At 41.4% G+C, this 23,210-nt stretch overlaps 1 protein-coding gene across 2 annotated transcripts in view; it reads right to left on the reverse strand.

Annotated features, from left to right (window-relative positions):
• The window catches only part of MET (MET proto-oncogene, receptor tyrosine kinase), an 86,455-nt gene that overhangs the window by 62,951 nt on the left and 294 nt on the right, over positions 1-23,210 (reverse strand). The window contains exons 1-2 of one of the 2 annotated variants that reach the window (XM_057390484.1): positions 23,145-23,202; positions 2,607-3,820 (exon numbers count right to left, since the gene is read on the reverse strand). In XM_057390484.1, coding sequence (XP_057246467.1) covers positions 2,607-3,806 — 1,200 coding nt within the window. In that variant the 5' untranslated portion in view covers positions 3,807-3,820; positions 23,145-23,202. Of the gene's footprint in view, positions 1-2,606; positions 3,821-23,144; positions 23,203-23,210 lie in introns of those variants that run through there. The other variant, XM_057390483.1, reaches the window with a different exon arrangement.

Here is a 23,210-nt window from a genome sequence, read left to right on the forward strand (position 1 = left end):
ACTTCCTTGCAAATGGTGCTAGAGGCTCATTTTTCTTTTTAATGTTGAATYTAGTGGTATACCATATTCACTGCTGCACTGTTTTCATCGTCCTATGACTTAATTTTGCAGTGGTCAGTGCCTTTCACTTGCATCAGTGGTCTGTGGTTTTATTCTCTCGACATCAAAGAGAAAAATCATCTTGGCTACATTGCAAAAAGTAAGTTTGGAACTTKGCAAATATTATCTGTGACAAATTCTCAGAGTTTATGAACTTTTTTTTTAAGTTGAAGGTGACCTACAAAAAGGGGAAAAATGGTTTATACCCTCATGTACACTTTTACAATGTACAAAGGGCCTAACACAAGTTAGAGGGGTTTGATACTCTTAAAAAAAAWTATTATTTAATCTCCAGCAAAATCAGGAAAGACCAGATTTAACATTCTGTGCTTTTTCCCTTCTGCCTGCTCCTTCCTTTCCTTCACATTCCAGCCCTTCAGGTGTATTTTGCACRCCAGAGAAAACCAGTTGTATAAAGGATCGTTGATAATTTCTTGCCAATCTTTTTGGCTAGTTGAAAAACCTCACAGGACACTTTTTATTGGAGCCATAATGAGTCCTCTGGAATAAAGCAAAGGAAATGGAATGGCAAAGCTTGACAGYCTTGATATTTCAGTGTTAAGCAAACAATCAGGACAAGAATTTCTGACCGCCTTTATGCCATGTAAAAGGACCACAAGAAATCATAGAAACATTTTTCCCTCTATCAATTGAATTTAGCAGAAATCAGAGCTCTGATGACATTTCTTGAAAACAGGCAACTATAATAAACATGTCAGCAGTATAAGACGTTCATTCTCATATGCAAAGCAGCAGCAGCCTCTGGAAAAGCTTTTGAAACACGAAAGTACTTCCCAGCATGTGAAAAGCGGCAAATTATTCTGTCAATATTTTAATGGTATACTTTCCTTTGTAGAGATCACCTTATGAAATGGGTGTATAGGCAAGTGCAGAATGAGATAAGTTAAAGGCCAYGAGCTTTAAAGACAGTCATTCACAAATCATATACCCCAGGAATATAGAATAAAGTACTTTCAGAGAAGAMCAATGTTCCTTGTTAAAAATGAACTGAAAAATGAAATTTAAAAAAAATTAAAAAAGAGAATATTACTACCTGAAATGAAAAACTAGGACAGCAATAACACAGTGAAGAATGTTCACTACAGTGCTGAATGTTTGCTAACTTGTTTTTTCGTTCCTGAAAATTGCCTGTCCCCCTCCCATAGAAAAGGGAATGAAATGCTGTGTCTGTTGGGGCTGCTGTATCAGCACCCACTGGCAATGCCTACAGCTGTGTTGAGCACCTGGAGCCTGCCATGAGCCATCCTCCCCCAAATGCCAAGGCTGCTGTGGTTGTGCTCAGACTGTGTCAGACCCCTKCGAGCACATTCCTGCTACTGGGGAGAAGGCACAGGATCTCTGTGATGGATGCTTCTCCCCTGTCTCAGCTCTGGCAGTGGGGAGMAGCCCCTCTTGGACAAAACAGACTCGTATCTCCAACCAGGGCATGTGCCAACATCCTAACCTGATGCCCTGTGCTGAGCAGCTGTGCTGAAGAGGATGCTGGTGATATTTGGGGTGAAGAATGCCTCACTTCAAGCYGTCCCAAAAATGGGATATGACAAATCCCATCCAGCTCAAAACARGCTGAACTGTTGTTCTGTCACAGGCCTCACACTGGCTGAGCAGAGCCCCACCACAGAAGCTCAGGCCCTCTGGTAGGAGATAGCACGCTGACTCTGAACTTCAAATTGCATGTATTTGAGAAAAGAAAGTTCCCCAGACAGGATATTTAAGGGCCTGCTTCATGAGCAGGTGATTCAAAGTCCCAATGTTTCATGTTCCAAAGTAACTGTTAAAGGTACCTGACTCCCACATTCTGTATTTCATTCACAAGACCTGAAACCAGCACAGACACTGGCCAGAAGACAAAGGGAAAATTTCTGTGCTTCCTCTGCTCACAGTATTTCATATGGCTGGAGAGCAGCAACCTCTTGAAGTCATGGCACATAGAAAGGTAACCCTCCCACTCAAGACCACCCRAACACCCTCCTTCAGATAGTTTTCACTGAAACTTCTTTCATGTGGAAAACTGATGTCAGTCGGACTGTTTCTGTACCAAGCATGAGTGACTGCATTACAGTCTGGCTCCTCGTGGCATATTCCAAACCAGCTCTTTCATTTTTTTTTCTGAGAAGGGCAGTGATTCAGCATTAACATACTTTTAAATATGTGATTCTTTYCAGGGACAATTCAGTGYACATGAATATGAATGTTTATGARTACTTTTWAAAAATATTAAAATAAATAACTGCCTAAATGTTCCATTTATCTGCATCATAGTTTCTCAAGCAAAAAACTACTTTTTTAGGCCCATAAAGACCTTTGTGATTTTCATACTCTGCAGGAGCTAATCCTTTTAGAGATGAATCAACAGCAATGCTAAGCAACCTGCAATGACCAGGACTTACACTTTGTAACTAAAACRGAAGGGACAGATACCTGGCAGAGGAGTAGGCAAAGAGTGGACAGAAGTCCCAAAACGTAACAAATCACTTATCACTTACCCTGTTCAAGCAGTATTTGCTCTCTTTCCCATAAAAGTGTTGGAGACATTTCATGTTCTGCTTGTYGACAATCTTGTTGAAGAACTCGTTGATGGTTCGTACGGAGACGGCGCAGACAGCAGATCTGTTGGTTGGCTCAGAAGAATCTGGTTTGCTTTGTGCAAAAACACCATAGAGGATATCATCGTTCRGCCCAAGGCCCATTTCGTGGGCTAGTGCTGCACCAGGCTTGCTTACGTAGGCAGCTTGCAAAATGTTGAATACCTCCTTTCGGATGGACCTCTTTCTTCTCTTTTCAGTAAAAATGCACTCAAGAGGCATTTCCATGTAGGAACGCATCTCTGAGTCTAAAGTGCAGAAGCGGATAATTCTAGTGTGAAAAGATTGCGAGTCAAGAGTTTCTCTCTGTACAGTCAAAAAATAGACAAAGTGATCATTTTCAAAGGCATGGACATACCTAATGGGATACGAGTCACGGAACTGAGGGAGGATATCTATATAAGATTGATCTGTGAGAAACTCAAAACCATCCTGTGTTTCTTTTAATCTTCTAACTGATATCGAATGCAGCACGTGGGGAGGTTTGAATGCAGATGTCACAGTATTTCCAACAAAGAAGTTGACAAACCTGTCCTTTTCGGTCACCAAAACTTTGGTTCCTAAAGTGCTAACAACACAATCAGGGCAGTTATCAGGTTCTCCATCCACCTGGGGTGAGTACATGCAGTGCACCTCGCTTTCAATGTCAGCAGGGTTGTCAGGGTGAATGATGTGACGGTGGCAGATGCCTCCGGACACACTACCACAGCTGATGAGCTGATCATCGTAATAAGTTTCTAAAAGCAGTGCCATGTTGACATTATCCTTCCATACACTGTTGGATAAATTGGCTTTATCTCTGCAGTCTTCACATGGTGCACAGTCAGGRTTCTCCAAAACAGGCCCAGTCTTGTACACAGAAATGTTCTGGAGAGTTTCATTAAGTACGTAAATCTTGTTGACTGCTCCAATATAAACATGATGTTTGTATAAAACTACATTCTGAATTGGTGTTTCTGCGATGAAGTTAGGAAGATCATATTTTACATCAAGATTCATCTCTGATTTTTTAGCTGCTTCTTTGCATTGTCCATGGCTCCTCTGCAGCAAGGCAAATAGGAATATGATAAACCCAGAAGGATACGCAGTAAAAGGCTTCATTGTCAGAGGTATATCTGTCAAAATATATTTAAAGAAAAGACTGATTATATTTCATATACTAAACCATCAGTTTATCAGACAACAGAACTCAGTTTCCAGGCTGCATGTAGTAGCTGAACTATTTCAGTTTAAGAAGYGTTGCAGTCTTTCTTGGTGTCATAATAGTTGTGCTYGAAATGGCTGCAATCACTGCTCTTTCTGGGTACCCATTTCACTGCCTTTAGAACAAGTCACAGAAGGATTTCCTTATGATGAGTTTCTAGAGACCCCTCAGCATGCTGGAGAGCAGCAAGAGAGAGATGACTACCTCCAAGCTGGCATTAACCCAGCTGACTTAWACAGGATGGCACACACATAGCGGAAAGCAAAACTGCCCAGGTCACTTAGGACACAACTGCATWCAAAGCAGCTGGAGAACTTCAGTGTGTGGATATAAGATATTTGTCAAATTCTTAAGGGGCTGAATGGCTTTCTAGCACAGCTGACCAAAAGTAAGACATAGAAAAGACATGAAATAATGTGAACATTCGAGCTGGAATGGACTTCAATTCTATTGATATTTTTGATTAACCAAGGAAGAGACATTTCTCYGTCAGACTAAAGGAAGAAACCCCTCTCTCCTCTCTCTCCCTCCAGCTCCCCAAATCACTGTCTTTCATAAGGGCCCAGCTTGGAAAAAAAGAATGTCTTTTTTCAGCCAGCCCTACTTCTTGGAACAGTCATTCTCCCTAGTGTTGACAAGGCTTTGTAATGTATTATTAGAATATTTTATGCATCATGTRGTGCCTGGCATGTGCAAGCTTTATTTTAGGCCCTGTACCACAGCAGTAAGTCACTCTGGTGAGCCTTACAAGATGCAGGCGTATCGCTGCATTGTAAACAAAGGRCTATCAAGTGACCTACAGCTATTAACTGGTGAAATCAAACCAMCTAGCACTTCTCTCTTGTTTTTTACATCTCCACTCGGTTGTTTGATGTGGCTTGACAAATCAAAGGCAGATGACTTGTGTGATATTTCACCCCCTTGAAAGATCAATGAAATGAGCTGTGGTTATGAGCGTTTCAGTGCAGTATACACACCATGCCTTGTCACACCAGACATTTTCTGTTAACATCATGACACAGTTGTTAAGCCAAATTTAGCTTCTTCATGGAGAAAACAATTATGCATTCTAACAGCAATATGATCACATATTTTGGGAAAATCCTTCTAGTTTGACTATAGTTAGGCAATTGTTGCTAATCAAGAAATGCTTGTGACCACTGAAAGAATTTAAAATAGATGACCTTGGAAATTGCAAACTGAATAATAGGAATCTGTACCAGCTTTTCATTTCATTGTGACTTTAAGCAAAATAAAAAGATGACTATAGACCAGAGCTTTTTCAGCTGTGCATAAATCCAGTGTTTTCACTAGATTAGTTAAAACAATCCATCAATAATTCTTGTGGTGCTTTATTTCAGCGTCCACTGAATTCTTTCCGTGGTTTACCTCTTTAATTACACAAAATAATAGGTTTTGGAAACTAATTGTTCTTCCTCCCTGTTATCTGATAAGAATCATGATCGAGAGTTGGGGATAAAAAACAGAAACAAAAGCTATTTGCAGGTATTAGCTGGTCACACTTCTAGTATTGAGACATAAAGATCTTCCTTCAAATCAGCCACATTTTTCTGATATTAATTAGTGGTAACAGATTCCTGGAAACAAATCTAGCCTGGATTTACATTAAAAGCAAAGAAGAAAGACCAAGGATATTGCTAGAGAACAGTCCCAGTACACAAAGTGCTGACCTCCATATTGTGTAGGGCAGAGAACAGTTTTCTCATCCTATGTAACATCCTGCTATCATGGAATTTTTGCTGCTCTGTGCTGGGATGAAACCAAGGGCTTTCAAAGTTTGTGTAAAACTTTGCAGAAGTCACACCCAATCCAAGAACAATCATGYTCATGTCCTGCCTGGCCAGTGCCAAGTGAAGGTCCCAGCACTGGGAGCAGAGGGAGCCTGGTCTGAYCTCAGCCTCTTTGCAGCCAGCACTTCCACCCAAGAAACTCCTGAAACKGACACATTCCTGCAGATTCACTTCTGACGAGTCAACATGTTCTGACAAATACTAGATTAAGCAGAAAATTCCAAAAGTGCTCTATTTCTGACACAATGTAGAAGTAGGTATATTGTTCATTGCAGTACGTTTAAACCCGCATAGCAGAGGTGGCCTTGCAGCGGAGAGAGAAAGTAATGAGCAAGACAAGAATTGGGTGAGGATGAGGCTGATTGACCACGAGCACAGGAACAAAAGATGAAAGGTTACTTGACAGGCACTTTATTTGCTGCAGTATATTCTGTGCTATGTTCTTGTTTTAACGCTCCCACCCAGTAAGTCCCTCAGTCTTCAGTTAGCAATCTTTCCAATTCTTCCAGTGTCTGAAAAAGTGGATCCCTAGTCGTCCAACAACCACTACCAGTGTCCACTGCAGTGGTATTTAGAGCCATAAATACTATCTGACTCTTTCCCTCCAACCATATTTTGGGATGTGAGGTCAGTGTYCTCAGATAGGCTGCTCTACCTACACTGAATGAAACACCACCCATTTCAATCTATGCCCTGGAGACCAAAAATTCCACTTTAGACTCCTTTAGCAAGTGAAATTGAAATGGCAAATTTGACAGTAAGAGCAAAGGTGGGATTTGGTGTGACAGATAACAGAAATAATAGGTACTTTATTGTACCACTGCAGGAAGGAAAATATGAGCAATAAATGAAACACAAGTTATCTTCTCTCTCCTATTTGAGTCTCATCATGGTGTTTTCCTTTGCATACTTTTGAGATGCTTCAAGCATCCTCCCAGATATCAATCTGCTGATTCTCACCTATGGGAAGCTCAGGCTCAGGCTCAGAGTGAGACATTTAAAGCTAAGGGAGAACACAGGAATCATGTGAAGAGTAAAATGCACTTCACAATCCTCACATAATGTWAACTCTGCTATCCCTTCCTCAGGGTCTGATGACATTTGGGGCCTCTTTTCATGTGCATCTGACTCAGGTTCTTTCTCTWTTCTAACACTACAACCTCCAATGAAGAGCTGCTCTTTTGTAACCTCCAGACCAGCTCCCTGCAAATATACTTCACCTGAATACATCTTGAAGAAGCAAGAAGCAGAGAAATTTTGGTGAATTAAAAATTCAGTCTTGCCTCTCTTCAAAGATCTTCCCAGGTCTCCTCAGCCCACACTCAAATGTAATTTGTTGAACTTAAAGAATTTTGACGAATTAGAACCAAAATACTCAYGCTACATATACAGGTCAAAGAACTATTAACTGTCTATCAGTTGCTGAAGGAAAACAAGGAATCCCTTTGTTTCTCTACTCGGTTTGAATGATGGACACTGTTCAACATTTTGTGACCTCCCAGTGATGTGTGTGCATGTCCTTYGTGTGCCTACAGATGACTTGGCCTGTGATAGCTATCAGTGAGCAATAGCTGTGCACGGATTATTCTTTTTGTAAGAGTTTTTTTCAAAGCCAGTGTCACGATGTGGTCATTTTTCCATCCCTCATCAGATAGTAGCCAGTAAAACTGATGAGAAAATAGATTTTGGTTAACCATTGCAAATGGTTGGTAATGATGAGTCATATTAGTGTGAGAGGCAACCTCAAGTGCTATGGCTGGTGCTGTATTCCTGATGGACTCAGGCTTGGTCTCGGTGTTTTTGTACTATTAACAATTTCCCAATGGCAATCTTCTTCCTGCAGCAAGTTTAATTTCCCTAATTATGGCCTAGGTGACAATTTGTTAATATTGAACATCATGTCTCTCCTTTGCACTGTTTGCCACTGTACTGACAAGTCAAGCCTAGCCTTATTGTGGAACAATGTTCAAGCTGGCATATGCAAGGAAGCCAGAAAACACATCCATGCCTGTTTTCCTTGCCCTCATTTCAGAAACCTGGGTCTCATTTAGCTCTGATCACAAGCACTCCATGGATCTGCACAAGCTCAGAGAACATGCTGACATTAAAGCATCTTGTACCTTGCTTGGTGCATCTTATTTCTCCTTGCTTTATTACAAAAGGGAAATGTTTGTACAAGAACATATTTAATCCTTAGGTCATTTCAGGTTAGGTAACAGCAGAGCCATGTTAATTCATGTTTCAAAAACTCTGTTGTCAGCAAATGGTAGCCTTTTCTCCTCTTTARGGAAATATTTGATAGTATGATTTTATTCTTTTTCCAGCGGGATAGTACATCTTGTTACTTTGGTCTCTGACAGAGTTGTGATGGCAAATTTATATAGAATAACCCTGGTGACCACTCCTCCTGAGAGTTCAGTTTGCTTTGCTATTTTGGACCAAAATCTGTGCCAGTTCAGGRCCTGATTCCCTGTGGATCAGAGGCTGTGCCATGCAGAGAGCATCATCATTTAGGAGGACAGGGCAAATGAGAGGCGATGATGATCACAGCTCCATCCATCAAGCTTAAATCGGTTGTCACAATTCTGTCACAGCACTGGCATCAGCTTCAACAGATCAMGCTCACAATGGATGTGTCTTCATCAGGCTTTTCAATTAACCAATTGCATCTGTACACAAGGTYGATTATATGTAAAACACTTAGTGAGGATTAACCTGTTTTCTGTGTTCACAGGTAATAAAATGCTTTAAAATCTGAGCTGAGTTAGTTACCTCAAGATAACAGACAAAAAAAGGGAAATTGAGTAAGTCAGGCAGCAAACATACAAATTATCCCTGTGTTGAATACAAATGGCTAATATGAATTAAAATCTCCKTGTCTTCAGCACTATTTCAACTCTAGCTTAGGTCAGTCATCCTCACAAGGGTGCCAACATAATTTTCCTACAGCATGGTATGAACTCTAACATGATGCAGTTTTCCAGTGTGCAGAGTCAATGAATTTATTAGCAGTGATTTAGGTCATGAATTCATTGACAGCAGAGCTGGGAGGTTTCTGTGGTATTCCAAGAGGTGTGTGTGCATGCAGATGGCTGATGGGGAAGAACTGCTGGGCAGGGCACAGTYTAGGCAATTGCTGGAGGATCTACCATTAGCTAAATCCTCTGCATACACAGTGCACTCATGTGTGCCAGAAGAAATTGCCTTCATTAGCAGGTTCAGCTGATCTGTAAGCCTTTTCTTACAATATCCAAACACATAAAAAAAGAGTTTAAATTATCCCCACATAAAATGCACTCTTTAATATACATGGTCCATTACTGGGTCCAATATACCATTGTAATTCACAGCAGCTATCAAAGGAAGCATTTATTTTTAACAGGCTTTAAACCACAAGAACACTAATCTAGCCTTTGCAGTGGAGAAAATACTATTCTTACACGCATTTGGCATTTTTTGAGGTGTCCTGCAGTGCAGGAGAGTGTTTTATTTGAAACTTGCTTCAGAACCTAACATCCTAAAGCCAAACCATGTCATGGGTCTCTAGCATGATTTGATTTATTTAATCATTTTTTGTTGTGATGGGCTACAATGGCACTACTGGTTCTTTTGTAATGAACCTCAGCAAACACTCACTGATATATTACAAATGAGTGGAACAGATCAAGAGCTATATATTGCTCAAAAAGATTAATTTAATAGGTGGAATACAGCATTTCTTGCAATTGAGAGAARTATCTCATGTGAGGAAGTAGTACTCATTTTAAGGGCTGAGGAATCAATTTCACAAAGAATATGGACTGGAAGTTCAAAATATACAAAGAATAACTGAAAACAAGGGAGGAAATAAGGTAGAACCTACACTGTTTCTTCATGCTTATATTTCCAGATGGATTTGGATCTCTAAACACAAAAAGACAGCTTTCCACATCAGAATGATAAAGATGGAAGGATTTTTCAAAAAACAATTGTATTGTTTAGCGATAACAGGAAAATAGAAAGCAAACTTTAGCAACACAATTGTTCTATTCTGTTCCTCTGAAATGCAAGTCAGCAATTGAGGAACTTCAGTAAAATACATGTGGTGTTATTCTGTCTCTTTACCTCTAAACTGGRAGCAAAATAAACCCAGTTCTAACACAGACTTAAGTCTTGGTATCTGCAGCAAATAATTCAGCCTGACAACTGACATATGAACACCTTACTCAGCCCAAAGGTTCAGTACAAGTTGAAAAAGAGCTGTGTGTGAGTGAGYAGAGTACGTGTTATGTTTGATACTGTACCTGTCATGCCTAATAACACAGGGCAATGTTCAGGTTAGTGCATATGGAGATATTTGGGGGTCACCTCAAGCTTTTCATRTTTGAACAGACTAATTAATCTCTTACGTTTTTCTACTACATRTGCAAAACAGACACCTTCATCAGCTTCTAGTCACTTGAGATAAATGCAGACATGCCCTGGTGGACTGAGGAAGTCACACAAGCTCAGGTAAAACGCAAGTCTTGGTTTCTGGTGTGATACAAACACTTTCTAAATGCACCTTATTGTGTTTCTGAGTTGATCCTGTTGATCAACTTTTTTACATGAGTCTGAGCATTTTGTGGTTGTCTGTACCAAACGGGGACAGTGTAATTTCCTTGGAATGTAATTCCTCCTTTTGTAAAGAGCCAAGTTGGCAAACCTGGTTGCAAGCACAGTTTTAGCTCAATTCCCTCAAATACTCTCAGCACTTAGATTTTCTACTTCATGTTTTATGGTTATAACATTTATCTACCTGAATTCTTGTATTGAAATGCAGAGCATATTTTGGAAGCCTTTCCTGTCTTGTAAAGCTAACAGCCTTCCATACTGTGATAATTAAAGGAATGGCATGGGTCATAAAAATGAAAAAGATTAAAAGGCAGATAGTCATGAGTAACSAAGACAGCATACAGATTTGATCTAAATGTTCTAACAGCAATTATGAATGATCTTGATGCAGGACATTTCCTGCAGTTTAATTGTCATTTGCTGCTAATGGTTCCTAGGAGTCCCTGAGATAATAACTCTTCATAGCCAAACATTAATCTCTTTCAAAAAAAAAAAAAAAAAAAAAAAGAAAAAAAATTCTTTATGTCAATAGATATGGGTGGTAAGGTGTATTATATGACAACGGTACCAAAACAGTGATGAAAAGGTATATTTTATTAGAATGGTACTAATGGATCTACAAGCCCACTAAATTATCAAGTTTCCTTTTAATGCCATAGTAAATATAATAATACCAGCATCTAAAACCTAACAAGTCCCTGAATTCTTCCAAGGTGTGGTACAAAKACCCAGGATACCAAGGAAAAGAAATTGTGCTGGCTCCGTTGTTTCAATGAAAGAGCTGGCAGGATGGTGTCAGGCAGTGGCTTTCTGCTTGGYGGGTACACATAAAGCACGCCACTGTGTGCCATGACTTCACCCTTCTCATCTCAGTCAATGTGTCTCCAAGAGCCACAAGGCAAATAAGTGACAAAACTTAGGGTCAAGGATTTCCAGCAGGTTGCTGATGCCTTGCTTGATACACAGCTTGCCAAGCAGAGATGCCACAGTCAAATTGTGCAGGGTCCCAGCAAGATCAGCACATCTGTACGAGTGAGTGGGGCCAAAGGCTGGAATGAGACCCTCAGATCTCCTTTACTCAGCCTGCTGGGAGTGGCTTATCCAGGCAAGAAAAACCAAGAAAAAGCTCTGCTTGTAGACTCCTGTCAGAAGATTTGAGGTTGCTTCTGAGCCATCTCCTTGCACCTAGGAACTTTTGTGAGGGACTGAACTGGTCTGGGCTGGCACAGTCTGTTGGGTTGACACTGTGATTTGTCTGCCAGTGCTGGAAAGCAGACTGCACTCCCTCCATGCCAAGCTGGCTCCACAAGTACAACCATGATTGTGTAATGCAGTGTTTGAGATAATCAGCCCTGCCAAACACAAACCACCTCTATGCAAAGCTTTGGTGGTCTTTGCCCTAAGTGAAAATGTGGTGCAAACACTCGCTACAAACAAAACTGAATTGGCTGTGTTTGCAAATCTGCTAGTAAAAGCAATGGTGTCTTTGTTTATCCGTCAGCTTAATACTTTATCTGATACCAAAGTTAATAACCTGATGGTCTACTCAGCTCCAYAGCAGCTTTTTGATAACCAAAGAGGAAGAATGTAAAGGATAGTGTTCATTTCCCATCAGTGTTTGTTTAGGAGGTTATGACCTTTTCTTTTTAATGCTGACCTCGCTTTTGTCACTGTAAGTTGATGTTATTGCAGTGCACTTTAACTGATGCCCTACTTCACTCAGCTTMGAATGGAGTTAATGACGACTCATTGGCATGACCGCTGCCTCGCTGCGAACCTGTGATTCATGATCGCCTTCCAAGGACTTTATGGGACTGGCGTTCATAAATCCTGAAATGGCCTGGGACCAGCCTATCTGACATCCTGGCTCTCACCAGAGGCAACGGTGTCACAGCTGCAATCAGGAGAGTGGCTGAGCTGTAGCAGCCTCAGCTCCCTTTTTTTTTTTGGCAGATGTCCCTCAGCAAGGGTCCGTCAGCCACAGCTTTTATTTTGAAATATTGTGTTGACCTTCAGAAGATGCTGAAAAGCTCAATAGTTTGAAGGAGTTCAGGGATGGCTGAGCAGTCTGAGTTTTTCCATGCTAATGAGATCTTTTTTTGTGTTTGTTTCTGAAAGGATTTTTCAGCTGCCTCATTTACTTTCGTTCAGCCTGTCCTCTCCCCTCATTTTGGGGACACCTGGGAGCTTAAATGTGCAACTGTTGCACTCCAGGGGTTCTAATTTATACTGGGCCCAGAATTTTGACTTGTTCAGACCCTGGAATGCCTCCTTTGGAAATCTGGAGTCAGATTCAAGGAGTCTGTGAGATAAGCAAAGAGGCTGCCTCCAAACTTCAGACGGTATTCACCTTTCTCATAGRGGTGAAATGAGGATAAATGAATTCATTCCTACAAAACACCTCCAAAACATGAAAGGCTTAGTGCTGGTGTTTAGCACAGATATAGCAGAGAAAGGTTGAGCTGTAGGATAGTGCTTGCCATTTTAAATTTTAGATTTTAAACCATGGTCCTTATCCCTGCATGAACACGCTGGCCAAGGGTCTAAACCCAAGAGTAGGGCTTGGTTCTGCCGGTCTCTGCCTTCTATCCCCCCCGTACCCCCAGCCCCTGCCTGCACTCTCCTGCCCTTTTGCCATGAGATCCAGCAATCCACCACCCCATGGCCATTCCTCACTCTCCTCCTCTTCCTCTCCTGGCCAGTGGAATGAGATTCCTCTTAGGCAAAGCAGTCCTGACGCTTTGGAATGCTCCCAGCTGGGAGGAGAAGAGGGGATGGAGTGTGGTGCTGGAGGCTGCCTGTCAGCAGCAGGACCCGTGCCTGGCTCCATCCTGTCTGGGCACTGCAGAGGAGCTTGGCTGGGGGCTGTAACCCAAACAGGACAGAGAGCCTCTCACTCCTCCATGTGAGGTGTTCTCTTCCAGAGCTCTGCTCAGGTGAAATCCAGGGAATATTCAGCACAAAATGCAGACACTGGTTAATCTAAGCACCTGAGAGCTTTGTGGTCAGTGTTAGCTTTTTAGAACCCTTTGTTGGACTTGTGCCCTGAACTCCCTCTTAAACCCATTYTAGATGCCCAAGTAGCCTCTCTGGATCTCTCCCATAATTTTAAGCTTGGTCTGTTTATCCAAAAGGAAAATAAAATGGCAGTGGTAAAATTGGAACTTGGTTATTTAATAATGTAAATTTCTAATTTAGGACTTTGTAGTAAAACAATTGCTCTTAAGCATGATGTTTTACTAAATAGTTGATATTTAATTCAATATTTGGGCACTGGAAAGACCTCGCTGCCATTTAGCAGGAACATTTTCTTTTACATCCCTGCTCCTACCAAAAAAGTATTCAAATTATATTGTACTGTTTATTAGCACCATGAATGCTGTGCTCAGACAAAAAATATGGGCTGTTTGTGATTAATAATTACTCACTTGAGCATTTTAAATTTGAACAGGATACAGATGTTTGGGATGATGATGGACAGATCTGAACCCTCATGCACCTGGCTTTCACACAAAAGCCTGGTTTCAGACCGAAGCTAGGTCAGGATGAGCTACATTCCCTCACTGTGAAGCCATCATCTTTTCCAAGACTTGACTCCAAAGTCTGTATGCAAACATTATTCTCATTGATTCCTGTGATTGCTGAGCTGACTAAGGACTAGAGAASAGGGTGCTTAAAATAGCCTGAAAGACAGAAGATCTGTTGTAATGACAGAATCTCAATACTACCTCATTTAAAATGAGCAATAGATGATACAGGGTAAATATTGAGATGTACAAGATGTAGCAGGGATGATAGGTGCAGAAGAGCAGAGCTTTAAAAATCTTATATATTGTTAATGAAGATAATGATTACTCTTTAAAGAAAGGCTGAATTAACCAACGCTGCATTTCCAAGTAACTAGCTAATGGACACAGGCATTATCTTTCCATAGGTCTTTGAAATCCCTATAAACCATGACTAGTCAAATATTTGACTGATGGGCTTTTACCCCTATTAATAGCATGCGATGGTGGTCTCGGTAAATAACATTCCTTCAAACTTCCCTTTGCAGCCAGGGAAGGGGTACTTTCTTATTTTTTAGCTACCTCTTATTGCTCCTTGCTGCTTCCTGAAAGGCTTTTTGTACTGTGAAAACAATTCACTGGTTGTTACCTTATTTTTGTACCCTGCAGGGATTTTGGGTGCATACACTCTCCTCAGATAAGCAGGGAGCTCTCTCACTGCAGTCAGGGGAACTTTGAAAACCATTCCTGCTTATCTGCTGACAGAGGTTGGCCCAGCTTGTGTTTCATTTACAAGAGAATTGTGGCATTATTTGCATAAAGAAGTTCTTTCAAAGCACTTTACATGAAAATTTCTTGATTTGAAAACAAACAATCAAAACCCCAACTCAGACATCTTCAGGAAGCAGCAAAATTGGCTCTGAGCTCTACCCCAGCTGATTTTTTCATAGCAGCTTACATCTGAAGAAGAACAACACATACTTAATTTTGTAAATGTGTTTCCAGGAGGAAAAAACTTCACAGGACTGGGAATCAGTCCTTYTAACTGAAAATGACCACACAAGGTGTTTTCCTTTTTTTTAGCCCTGCATGGAAATTATGATGCTCAACTTTTTCAATTTCTATTAGCAWGTTCTGCTTCAGATCATCTCCTCTCATGTGGCCTCCCATAGTCAACCAGGAAAAAGAAAAGGTTACTTTTGTTGGTCAGGTGTTTTTGACCATAACCAGGAGAGGGGGAGGATCATCATTTTCTCTCAAGTGGACATGACCTGCAATCCATCTCTTTTGTATATATAAGATTGGAATAAAAAGGAAAAATCAAATGGAATCTGATAGAAATAATAACTGAATTCTATACGATTTAATGGAAGATAAAAAGCAATGAGATTTTAACATCTTGCAGTTCTGATGCACAAACAGATTGAATAGTGAATTTCATAGGATTACTCAAAAACTTATTGTAAGGTTCCCATATTAGATTCAACAGGATTTTCCCATTGTGGAAATTTCTGGTGGAGAGCTGACAAGATCTTGAAAACACCACAGGAGAGGACATCCCCAGAAAAGGAGCAATTTAATCCTCTGAGAAGGGAAAATGACACAGTGAAATGTTGCCACCATGCCATGTTCTCTAGTGACTTGTTTGTAAGGCCAGTGTTTGCTAGAGCAGGAAAAACAGACATTTGTGAAATTTAGATTCTGACTGCAATAGGCTTAATAAACCCTAAATTCCAGGAAATTAAAAAATCAAAGTAAAGCATTGAAATAAAGACATGGTGCACATCTGGGTCCTCTGTTCTAAACTCTTGCACAGTTTTCACTGAAGGTGATAGAATTTCCTTGTATCTGGACACCCTGAGTTTAACTAAAGGCACCTAGATCCTGGCTGGGGGAACAGCTCCCATTTACTCTTTGGAAGTGCTGCAAACACACTTTGAGGGTTAGAACTCATTATCACTCAACACTCCATCCTTGAACATGTAGAGGATGGCAACAGCAAAGTATTCAAAGTTTTCCTTCATCAAAGTTTTTCTTCATCAAAGTTTTCCTTCATCAGAAGAGTTTAACAACAGTTAAGACAGTTTTCAATCATCTACTGCAAGCTAAATTGCATCTTCAAAAATGAACAACATTTTTCACTCATCTAAATGGATGGTAAATACAATTTTCAGGGTGAAATTTGGATTATTTTCTCTGATGCAGAAGTGCTTTATCACATAGGGAGCTCTACATAGGCTCACTGCTTACTGGAGCCCATTACTGTTTGCATTCTACCYACTCTTTAAAAGATTATTAATATTGCAATTGTATTTTTGTAACTGCAGCTTTGGGTATTTGTAAGAATGATACCAAATACTGAGTATTAACAAGAAACATTTTCCTTCTGGAAAAATATTGGTCTCTAATCCAAAGAGCAAAAGCAATAAACCTAAAGAGTTTAAGCAAAGGTTTTACAGGACAGTAATATATAACATGTAAACATGTAAAATTAGTACCCCTTCTGTAGAAGTAGACAGGAAAACTGAATATAACTCAAGTAATTCATTTAACATTTTCAATGACATTAAGAAGGGGCAATTAATCAACTTCTGACATTAATTCAACTACCAACACCTCTCATAGTCTTCAGCAAAGCAGCCTCACTCTGCTTTATCTTGCTTTCTGAGACCTAACAGAATCTAATATATTTGGATGAAAAGACACATGACAATATACATATAATACMCATAAAATAATACCCATATCAGGGTATGTAATAGAAACAGATAAAAGGATATATAATTCCCCTGACAGAAAACCTAATACACTTTTGACTGTATAACAGTCTCAAAGACAGGGAGCAATCCAAGCCGGAGTCATCCCAGCACACKTCTAAGACAAATGAAGCTTGTTGAAGTTATTTCAGTTTGTTCTTTTCTAGTCATGCTTTGGGACAATTCACAGATTTGGGACTATTCTCTGGGCCTACTTGGAATGCTGGGCTTACATGGAAACTTGTTACTTTTATCCTCACAGGATCCTCCATGATTTATGTGCAGTGGCGATAGGGAGAAGCAAATCCTAATGTCTTAATAAATATCTTGGATGGTCCTGAAATTCTGGTGATTTAGTTTGGGTCAACCATTCCAAAAAGCACTCTTATTTATGATAAATCTAAAGACAAAACAATAAAAAGTAATGGATGTCTCTTAGCATTCTCATGGCACAATAGACCTCTACCAAACTTGAAATCTCACTAGCTAGACCAGTTCCAAAGCAAAGTAAAAGAAAGGTGRGGTTCAGTATCCAGCTCGAACAAACTAAAAATTAAACAAAGAAACAAAAGAAACATGAAGAAACCTTTATTAAGTAAGTTTGTAATTCTAACTGTAGATGACCATTATTTTCATCTGCGCATTAAATATGCTCAGAAAAGCTTTGTTTCCACAAAATTTAGATGAAAATAAATAGTTCCTGCAGGACTTAACAATTTGTACAACTATCATTGAGAAAAGTTTTATGTCAAAAAAATACATCAACCTTGTATTAAAGTCAAAGAAGAAGAAATCCGTTCTTCAAATACTGTGCAGACACACACAAAAGCAGAGTTAAATCCAGTGTCCATGAAGAGTCAGTGGCAAAACTCCTAAGGACAATCACATGGCCACAGTGTTGCTCAGGATTCTTACCAGAAAAGGAGCACAACCACAAAGAAAGGGTAAAAAAGCCAGTTTCCTAAGACCCACGTGCATGGCAGGTCTGAGTGTTTGCAGTGGGTGATAAAGTGACTGGAATTCAGCTGAGGGCATGTTCTGCCAGATGTGGGCAGGGGTAGCAGCCAGGAAAGCTGGGGCTGGGTGTGGACATCCCACACCAGGGCCATGTGGCTCTCAGCCCTAACAAACGCTCGGTGTAATCAGTCCATTAGTGCAGGTTTCTCCCCGTCCCAGACAGTTGTTTAAAATGAGCATCACTTGAAGCAAACCAGAAACCTTAACACTGTATTTCATAAATAACTGTAACTTTACTGCCTAAATTCATGGTGGTCCAGCCTTGTTACTATTGGAGGCAGAATGCCTTTCTGAGTGTCGTGACATCCCCTCTCCCCTCTGGAGGAGGTTCAGCTATGGCATCTAGGGTGCAAGGGCACACCACGAGGTCACAGATCTACACACCCCACATACCAAGAGGCTAGAGTATTATCTATACTTTAATTTTTGGTCACCTGCCCATATCTAAACAGCTGAAAGCCCTTCAGGTATTACATGCCATCCTCCTGCAGTTGGGCTACCACCTGGAGGCCACCTGCTGGGTTGCTCTTTTTAAAGAGAAGCAGAAAATTTTATGTGACTCTTTTCAGTCACAACCAAAGCTATGATTCTAGCCTGTTTTATAAAATAAATTGTACATTTGGCAAGTTCCATATCCTTACGCTGACAGAAAATCTGCCTGGAGCCAAAAACTTCCTGTGTGGGAAGTGAACAACTTACATTGTATAAAATTGTCAATAAAAATKAATTACTTATTGCCTTAATCTAGCTGTCTTTATAAGTGTGCCTCCTCAGTTAACTGAGCCTGCTTGTAAGGAGTGTAACTGAGAGGCCCCTGTGCTTCATCATCAGAGCCATGCTATTTTGAAAATAAAAGACCTGTATCCTGTCCAAAAAATAAACTCTGGAGGTGACTTGCCATGTTGCCATTTTGGATTACAAAAAAATACTCAGCCAACACACAGGGGAAGGCTTAATTCCAGCAAACACACACATAAACAGGAAACCTCTCTCCAGTCAGAAGGTATTTTTCCTTCGTACAATGGGGTTCAAAGATGTGTCATCATATAGTTTAAAACAATTACTAAGGAACCTTACCATTTCCAATAGTTTAGGAATACAGTTGGCTTCCACAGTTGAAAGGCTGTCTGAACTTGCACGGGAAGCACACAAACACTAACAAATATATGCTGGCTTAGGTCAGTGCAGAATTTTTAATCAATAAGCATGTCAAGCTGGGGGACAGGGAGGGGAGGGAATCAATTTTCAGAAGGCAAATGGTAACAACTCTAGATTTAATCAAATTGCAKATGCAATCCCTTACTATTCTCAATATTTTTGTAAGAAAGTAGCTCCATGGCAAAGAATGAATTTCAATAAATGTCACATATTTAGGTTTATTGCTGAACTTTTAAATTTATCAAGCTAGGTCACTGATCTTTCAGAAACTATAACCATATATATCAAAAAGATTCTGATACTGTTTGGCTGGATAAACATCAAAATGAAGGAACTATGGTGGAGGAAAGCAACTTATTTAAAAATGTTATTTCTGTATGACTACAGGAAAAAAAAGATATGCCATTGTGACCCTTCAGTGTGAGGCTAAAGCTGCAATGTCCACAACAAAGTGGACAGCTATCAAATACCATGGTGATGGCCATGGTGTGAACGCTTGAGCAAAATGAAAATCTTCTGAAAGCATTTGGCAATTTTCCTTTCACATGCATTTGCGACCAAATTTATCATGAATTCAAACAAGAACCTTTCACTGCCTTCCACACAAAAGGACAACTGCCTGTTCATTTTCTTGGGACAAGCAGAAGAAACTATCACCRAGCTGTAAGATGCGCGCAAAAAGCATTTTGTTCAAGTATTTTGAGCTTATTAAGCTCCTCAGCATTGCAGAAACTCTTCTGTTATTGACAAGTGCTTGAAAAATTAAATGTTCTGAAACACTTGAATCCCTGGAGACTGGCATGCTGGGAGGAGAGGCAGAGGGAAGAGGTTTCAGGCCATCACTGCTTCTGTTGCACCACATGCACCCTTGTGGCTGGCTTATGCACACAGCCTGGCTTTAAAATATAAGCTTTATAAAATTCTTAAGATTCTAGGGTTATAAGCCCTTCAATTTCTTTATCTCCATTTCTATTTTCCACTCTCATATTTGCTGTACTCAATTGCAACTAATTCAATGAAAGTCCATCTGAGCCAAGGGGACTCAGTCACCATCCAGCCACATCAAGTGACTGAAAAAGATCACAGCATGACTAAAAAGTCCCAGAACAGATCAAAAAAATACAGCAATCTACTTGGGAACACTGCTTGCTTCAAAGGAGTTATATCCTGGACTAATGTGGTCTGATAACTTTACCTCTCTTTTCTTTTTCTAGTGTTTAAAACTGGAAGAATAAAATATTTTATCTTCTTGTACAACATCATAGTTTTCCTCAAGGCAAATAGCTTGGCAATTTGCTAGATTTGTTAATGCTAGAGGAAACAAGTTAGCACACATACCATGTGTTTGAATGCCTTTGGAAATTAGATTGAAACACTGATTTGATTTCCTAAAAGGTATCTTAAACAAGGCAAGGTTAGAGATTTGGAGAGTAATGAGAATTTGTGTGACTTCAAACAGCGCTACATAAAACAGACCTGATATTCTGGGGGGGAAAAGGTCACCTAATTATTCGTTTCCTGAAGGCCCTGTCTATACTACATTTCCCCTGGGTAAGGAAACTGATTTAAAAATGGCTTCTGCTAACACGTTTGCATCAGTTGCTGTGTATGASATAGAGATTTTTAAACCCACTGCTAAGAAACACACAACATTTTTACAAGAGAACAGCAGAAACCTCCTCATCTTGGCTGCAGCAAAGAGGTGCCATCCTCAGAATCCTGCACAGAGTTGTGGCCCTGCCTCCTTGGTGATGGCATGCTGCTCAGGGCCAGGTGGTGTGACCACCAGCGGTGAATTGCAAAGGTTTAATTACCAAACACAACCTCTGCATAGGAAGCAAAATCACCAGCTGTGGCCACAGCAGACAAGATGCACAGGTTAATGGCTCATCTGAGGGTCACAGCCTAATGAAACATGAAATCGTGCCACTGGCTCAAAGKACAGACAGCAGGGTAGCAACAGGGATGTAGAAAGCCTGGACATGAGGGTTTCASAGGAACCCACCACAAAGGTGGTGTTGCTACTCAAAATCTTAGGAAGGTGTGTTTGAAGTTTCACACACTGCACCCATTCCTTCTGCTTTGACCAAACAGATCCTTCTACGTCCCTGTTGAGTTTTGTGCTTCTGTAGTTTCAGAGAATGCTATTCAGCTACCCTTGTCCCTTTCTTGTTCAAGAAATGATGTATTAGTGCTGAGAGACCCCAAGCAGGATATCCCTTACAMGAGATATTTCACAAACACAGATGGAGATGCGGGTCCTCTCCTTGCTTTGTGCCTGAAGCAAATAAAGTCTAGACACATCCCCACCACAAAGCAATCGTGGCACAAAGCAGATCACCCAGTGCTCCATGACTCCCACTGCTGCAGCTCTGGCTCTCTGGCTACCCCAGCACAGCAGGCTGCTGGCATCAGGTTCCCTTTGTGGCTGTGAAGGCAAGACTGCTGCTCTTGCACTGCAGCCAGCTGTGCCAGTTAGTCTCTGGAGTTCCAGAAGACAGATTTGGGAGGCAGCAGGCTTTGAATTTCTCATCTGAGTTGAAAAATACAGAGCAGGCACTTGCAGATCATACAAGAATAAGAGTAGGTGGGTTGGCCCTTTGACTGCATTGGACAAACAAGAAGAAGTTACAAGTCAWCAGCTAAGGTACCAGAAAACCATAAATGCAGAAAAATCAGGATGGGAAAGGCAGACCTGGGAAGACTTGTCACTTAGTTTTGCATTCACTGAACCTCTGCTGAATTTTGACTTTCTGGCTGCCTTGTCCTGACTCAGTGAGCTCCCATCCATCTATGGCTGCACTGTCATCTACACTGGGCAAACAACACGTCCATGAACCACTCTCCAGCCACAACATGTGCACTTCAGCTTACCAATAAAGAACTGCTATGCAGTGGTTAACCTCCGAAGAGAAAAAAAAAAAAAAAAAGAAAAAAGAAAAAGAAAAAAAAAGCCTTATAGGATAATAAAGACAATTCACTCCCTCCCCAGCAAAAAGGCACAGAAGTTGACTCTATCTTCTGTAAATAGAGATGAATGTTTTACAAAATATTCCAGTTCCCAAATGATTCAGTTTGTATTAGAAGACAGAAAAAGAATCATAGAGTGTTGAAGAAGGATTAGGGCACAAAGAACAAGCGATACAGTCATTCTCCAAGTTACTTTGTTTTCAACATGCAGCTCCTGCCAAAGGCTAGCTTTTTGCTCTTGCAGTGTATGATCTGTAAACATTTAACCAGCTCTCTGAGAAACATGTGAGACACTTTATCTGGCCTGATTATGAATCCAAGCCTCCCAGATCTCGAAAAAAAAAAAAAAAAAGAAAAAAAAAAAAAAAAAAAAAAAAAGAAAAAAGAGACACCATCCTCTTTTTGCTGCTGGACAATGCAAAAAGCACCTGTGGGATGAAAGCAAATGAACTACCGCACAGGGCATAGGTTCTTCAAAAAAAAGAAAAAAGAGACACCATCCTCTTTTTGCTGCTGGACAATGCAAAAAGCACCTGTGGGATGAAAGCAAATGAACTACCGCACAGGGCATAGGTTCTTCGGGAAAAGCATGCAGTGCAGTCTGAATAACCTCCTACAGGTTACAAACGCACAGTTTGTTAAACAACACTGGTATTTGATTATTAATCCCTATTGATGTATGTGCAAAACTTCCAATACCCAAGGAGCACATTCAGTATTTATAAAGCCAAAGACCACCTAATTTAACGCTAACATAGAAACAGTGCTGGAATGCCATTAGATTAGCCCTTTGCGATTTATTTACCATTCGAACCAAATTCTTTTTAAAAATGGAAAAAAAAMCCCCAAACAACARCAATAACAACAAAAAGCCACACCGCAAGGAAGACTCTGAACGCCGCACAACCATAAAGTACACATCCTCAACTTGGGGAATCCCGCAGGCTCTCCCTGCGCCTCACGGAAGGCGGCCGCACCGGCCACCCCAAACGCGGAGCCGCCGTCACCGAGTTGGAAGTTGCAGGCTGCACGGCCGGACACTGCCCCGCCGCCGACCCGCGGCGCGCTCCTGCCGCACCCGCAGAGCGGGAAGGGCGGAGGGGCAGCGGCTCAGCCAAGGGGCCGCCACCGACAGCATCCCGGGAAGCGCTGCCCGCCCTGCCCTGCCCTACCCTGCCCGCGGCAGCGACGTCGCGGGCGTCCCCGGCTCGCAGCGCCCTGCAGAGCCCGGCCGGGGCAGGGGCGAGCCCGGGGCCCCGCACCGCTGTCACCTGCCCCCGCGGAGCCCGGCCCGCCTCGCCACCGCTGCCGCGCTCCCGCGAAGTTCCCGGGCGGGGCGCAGCGCAGCACCGTGCCGCTGCCCGTCCTCCCCCCGCTCCCGGCTCGTCTCGCTCGCCGCGTTCCCCGCGGGTGCCGGTCCTTACCGGAGCGGAGCGGAGCAGGCTGCGCGCCGGCACCACCGCCGGAGGGGCGAGCGCTGCACCCCGGCG

The sequence above is a fragment of the Malurus melanocephalus genome, unplaced genomic scaffold, assembly GCF_030028575.1.
Source record: "Malurus melanocephalus ecotype Western Australia unplaced genomic scaffold, MMel_1.1 scaffold_27, whole genome shotgun sequence".
NCBI classification, from domain to species: domain Eukaryota; kingdom Metazoa; phylum Chordata; class Aves; order Passeriformes; family Maluridae; genus Malurus; species Malurus melanocephalus.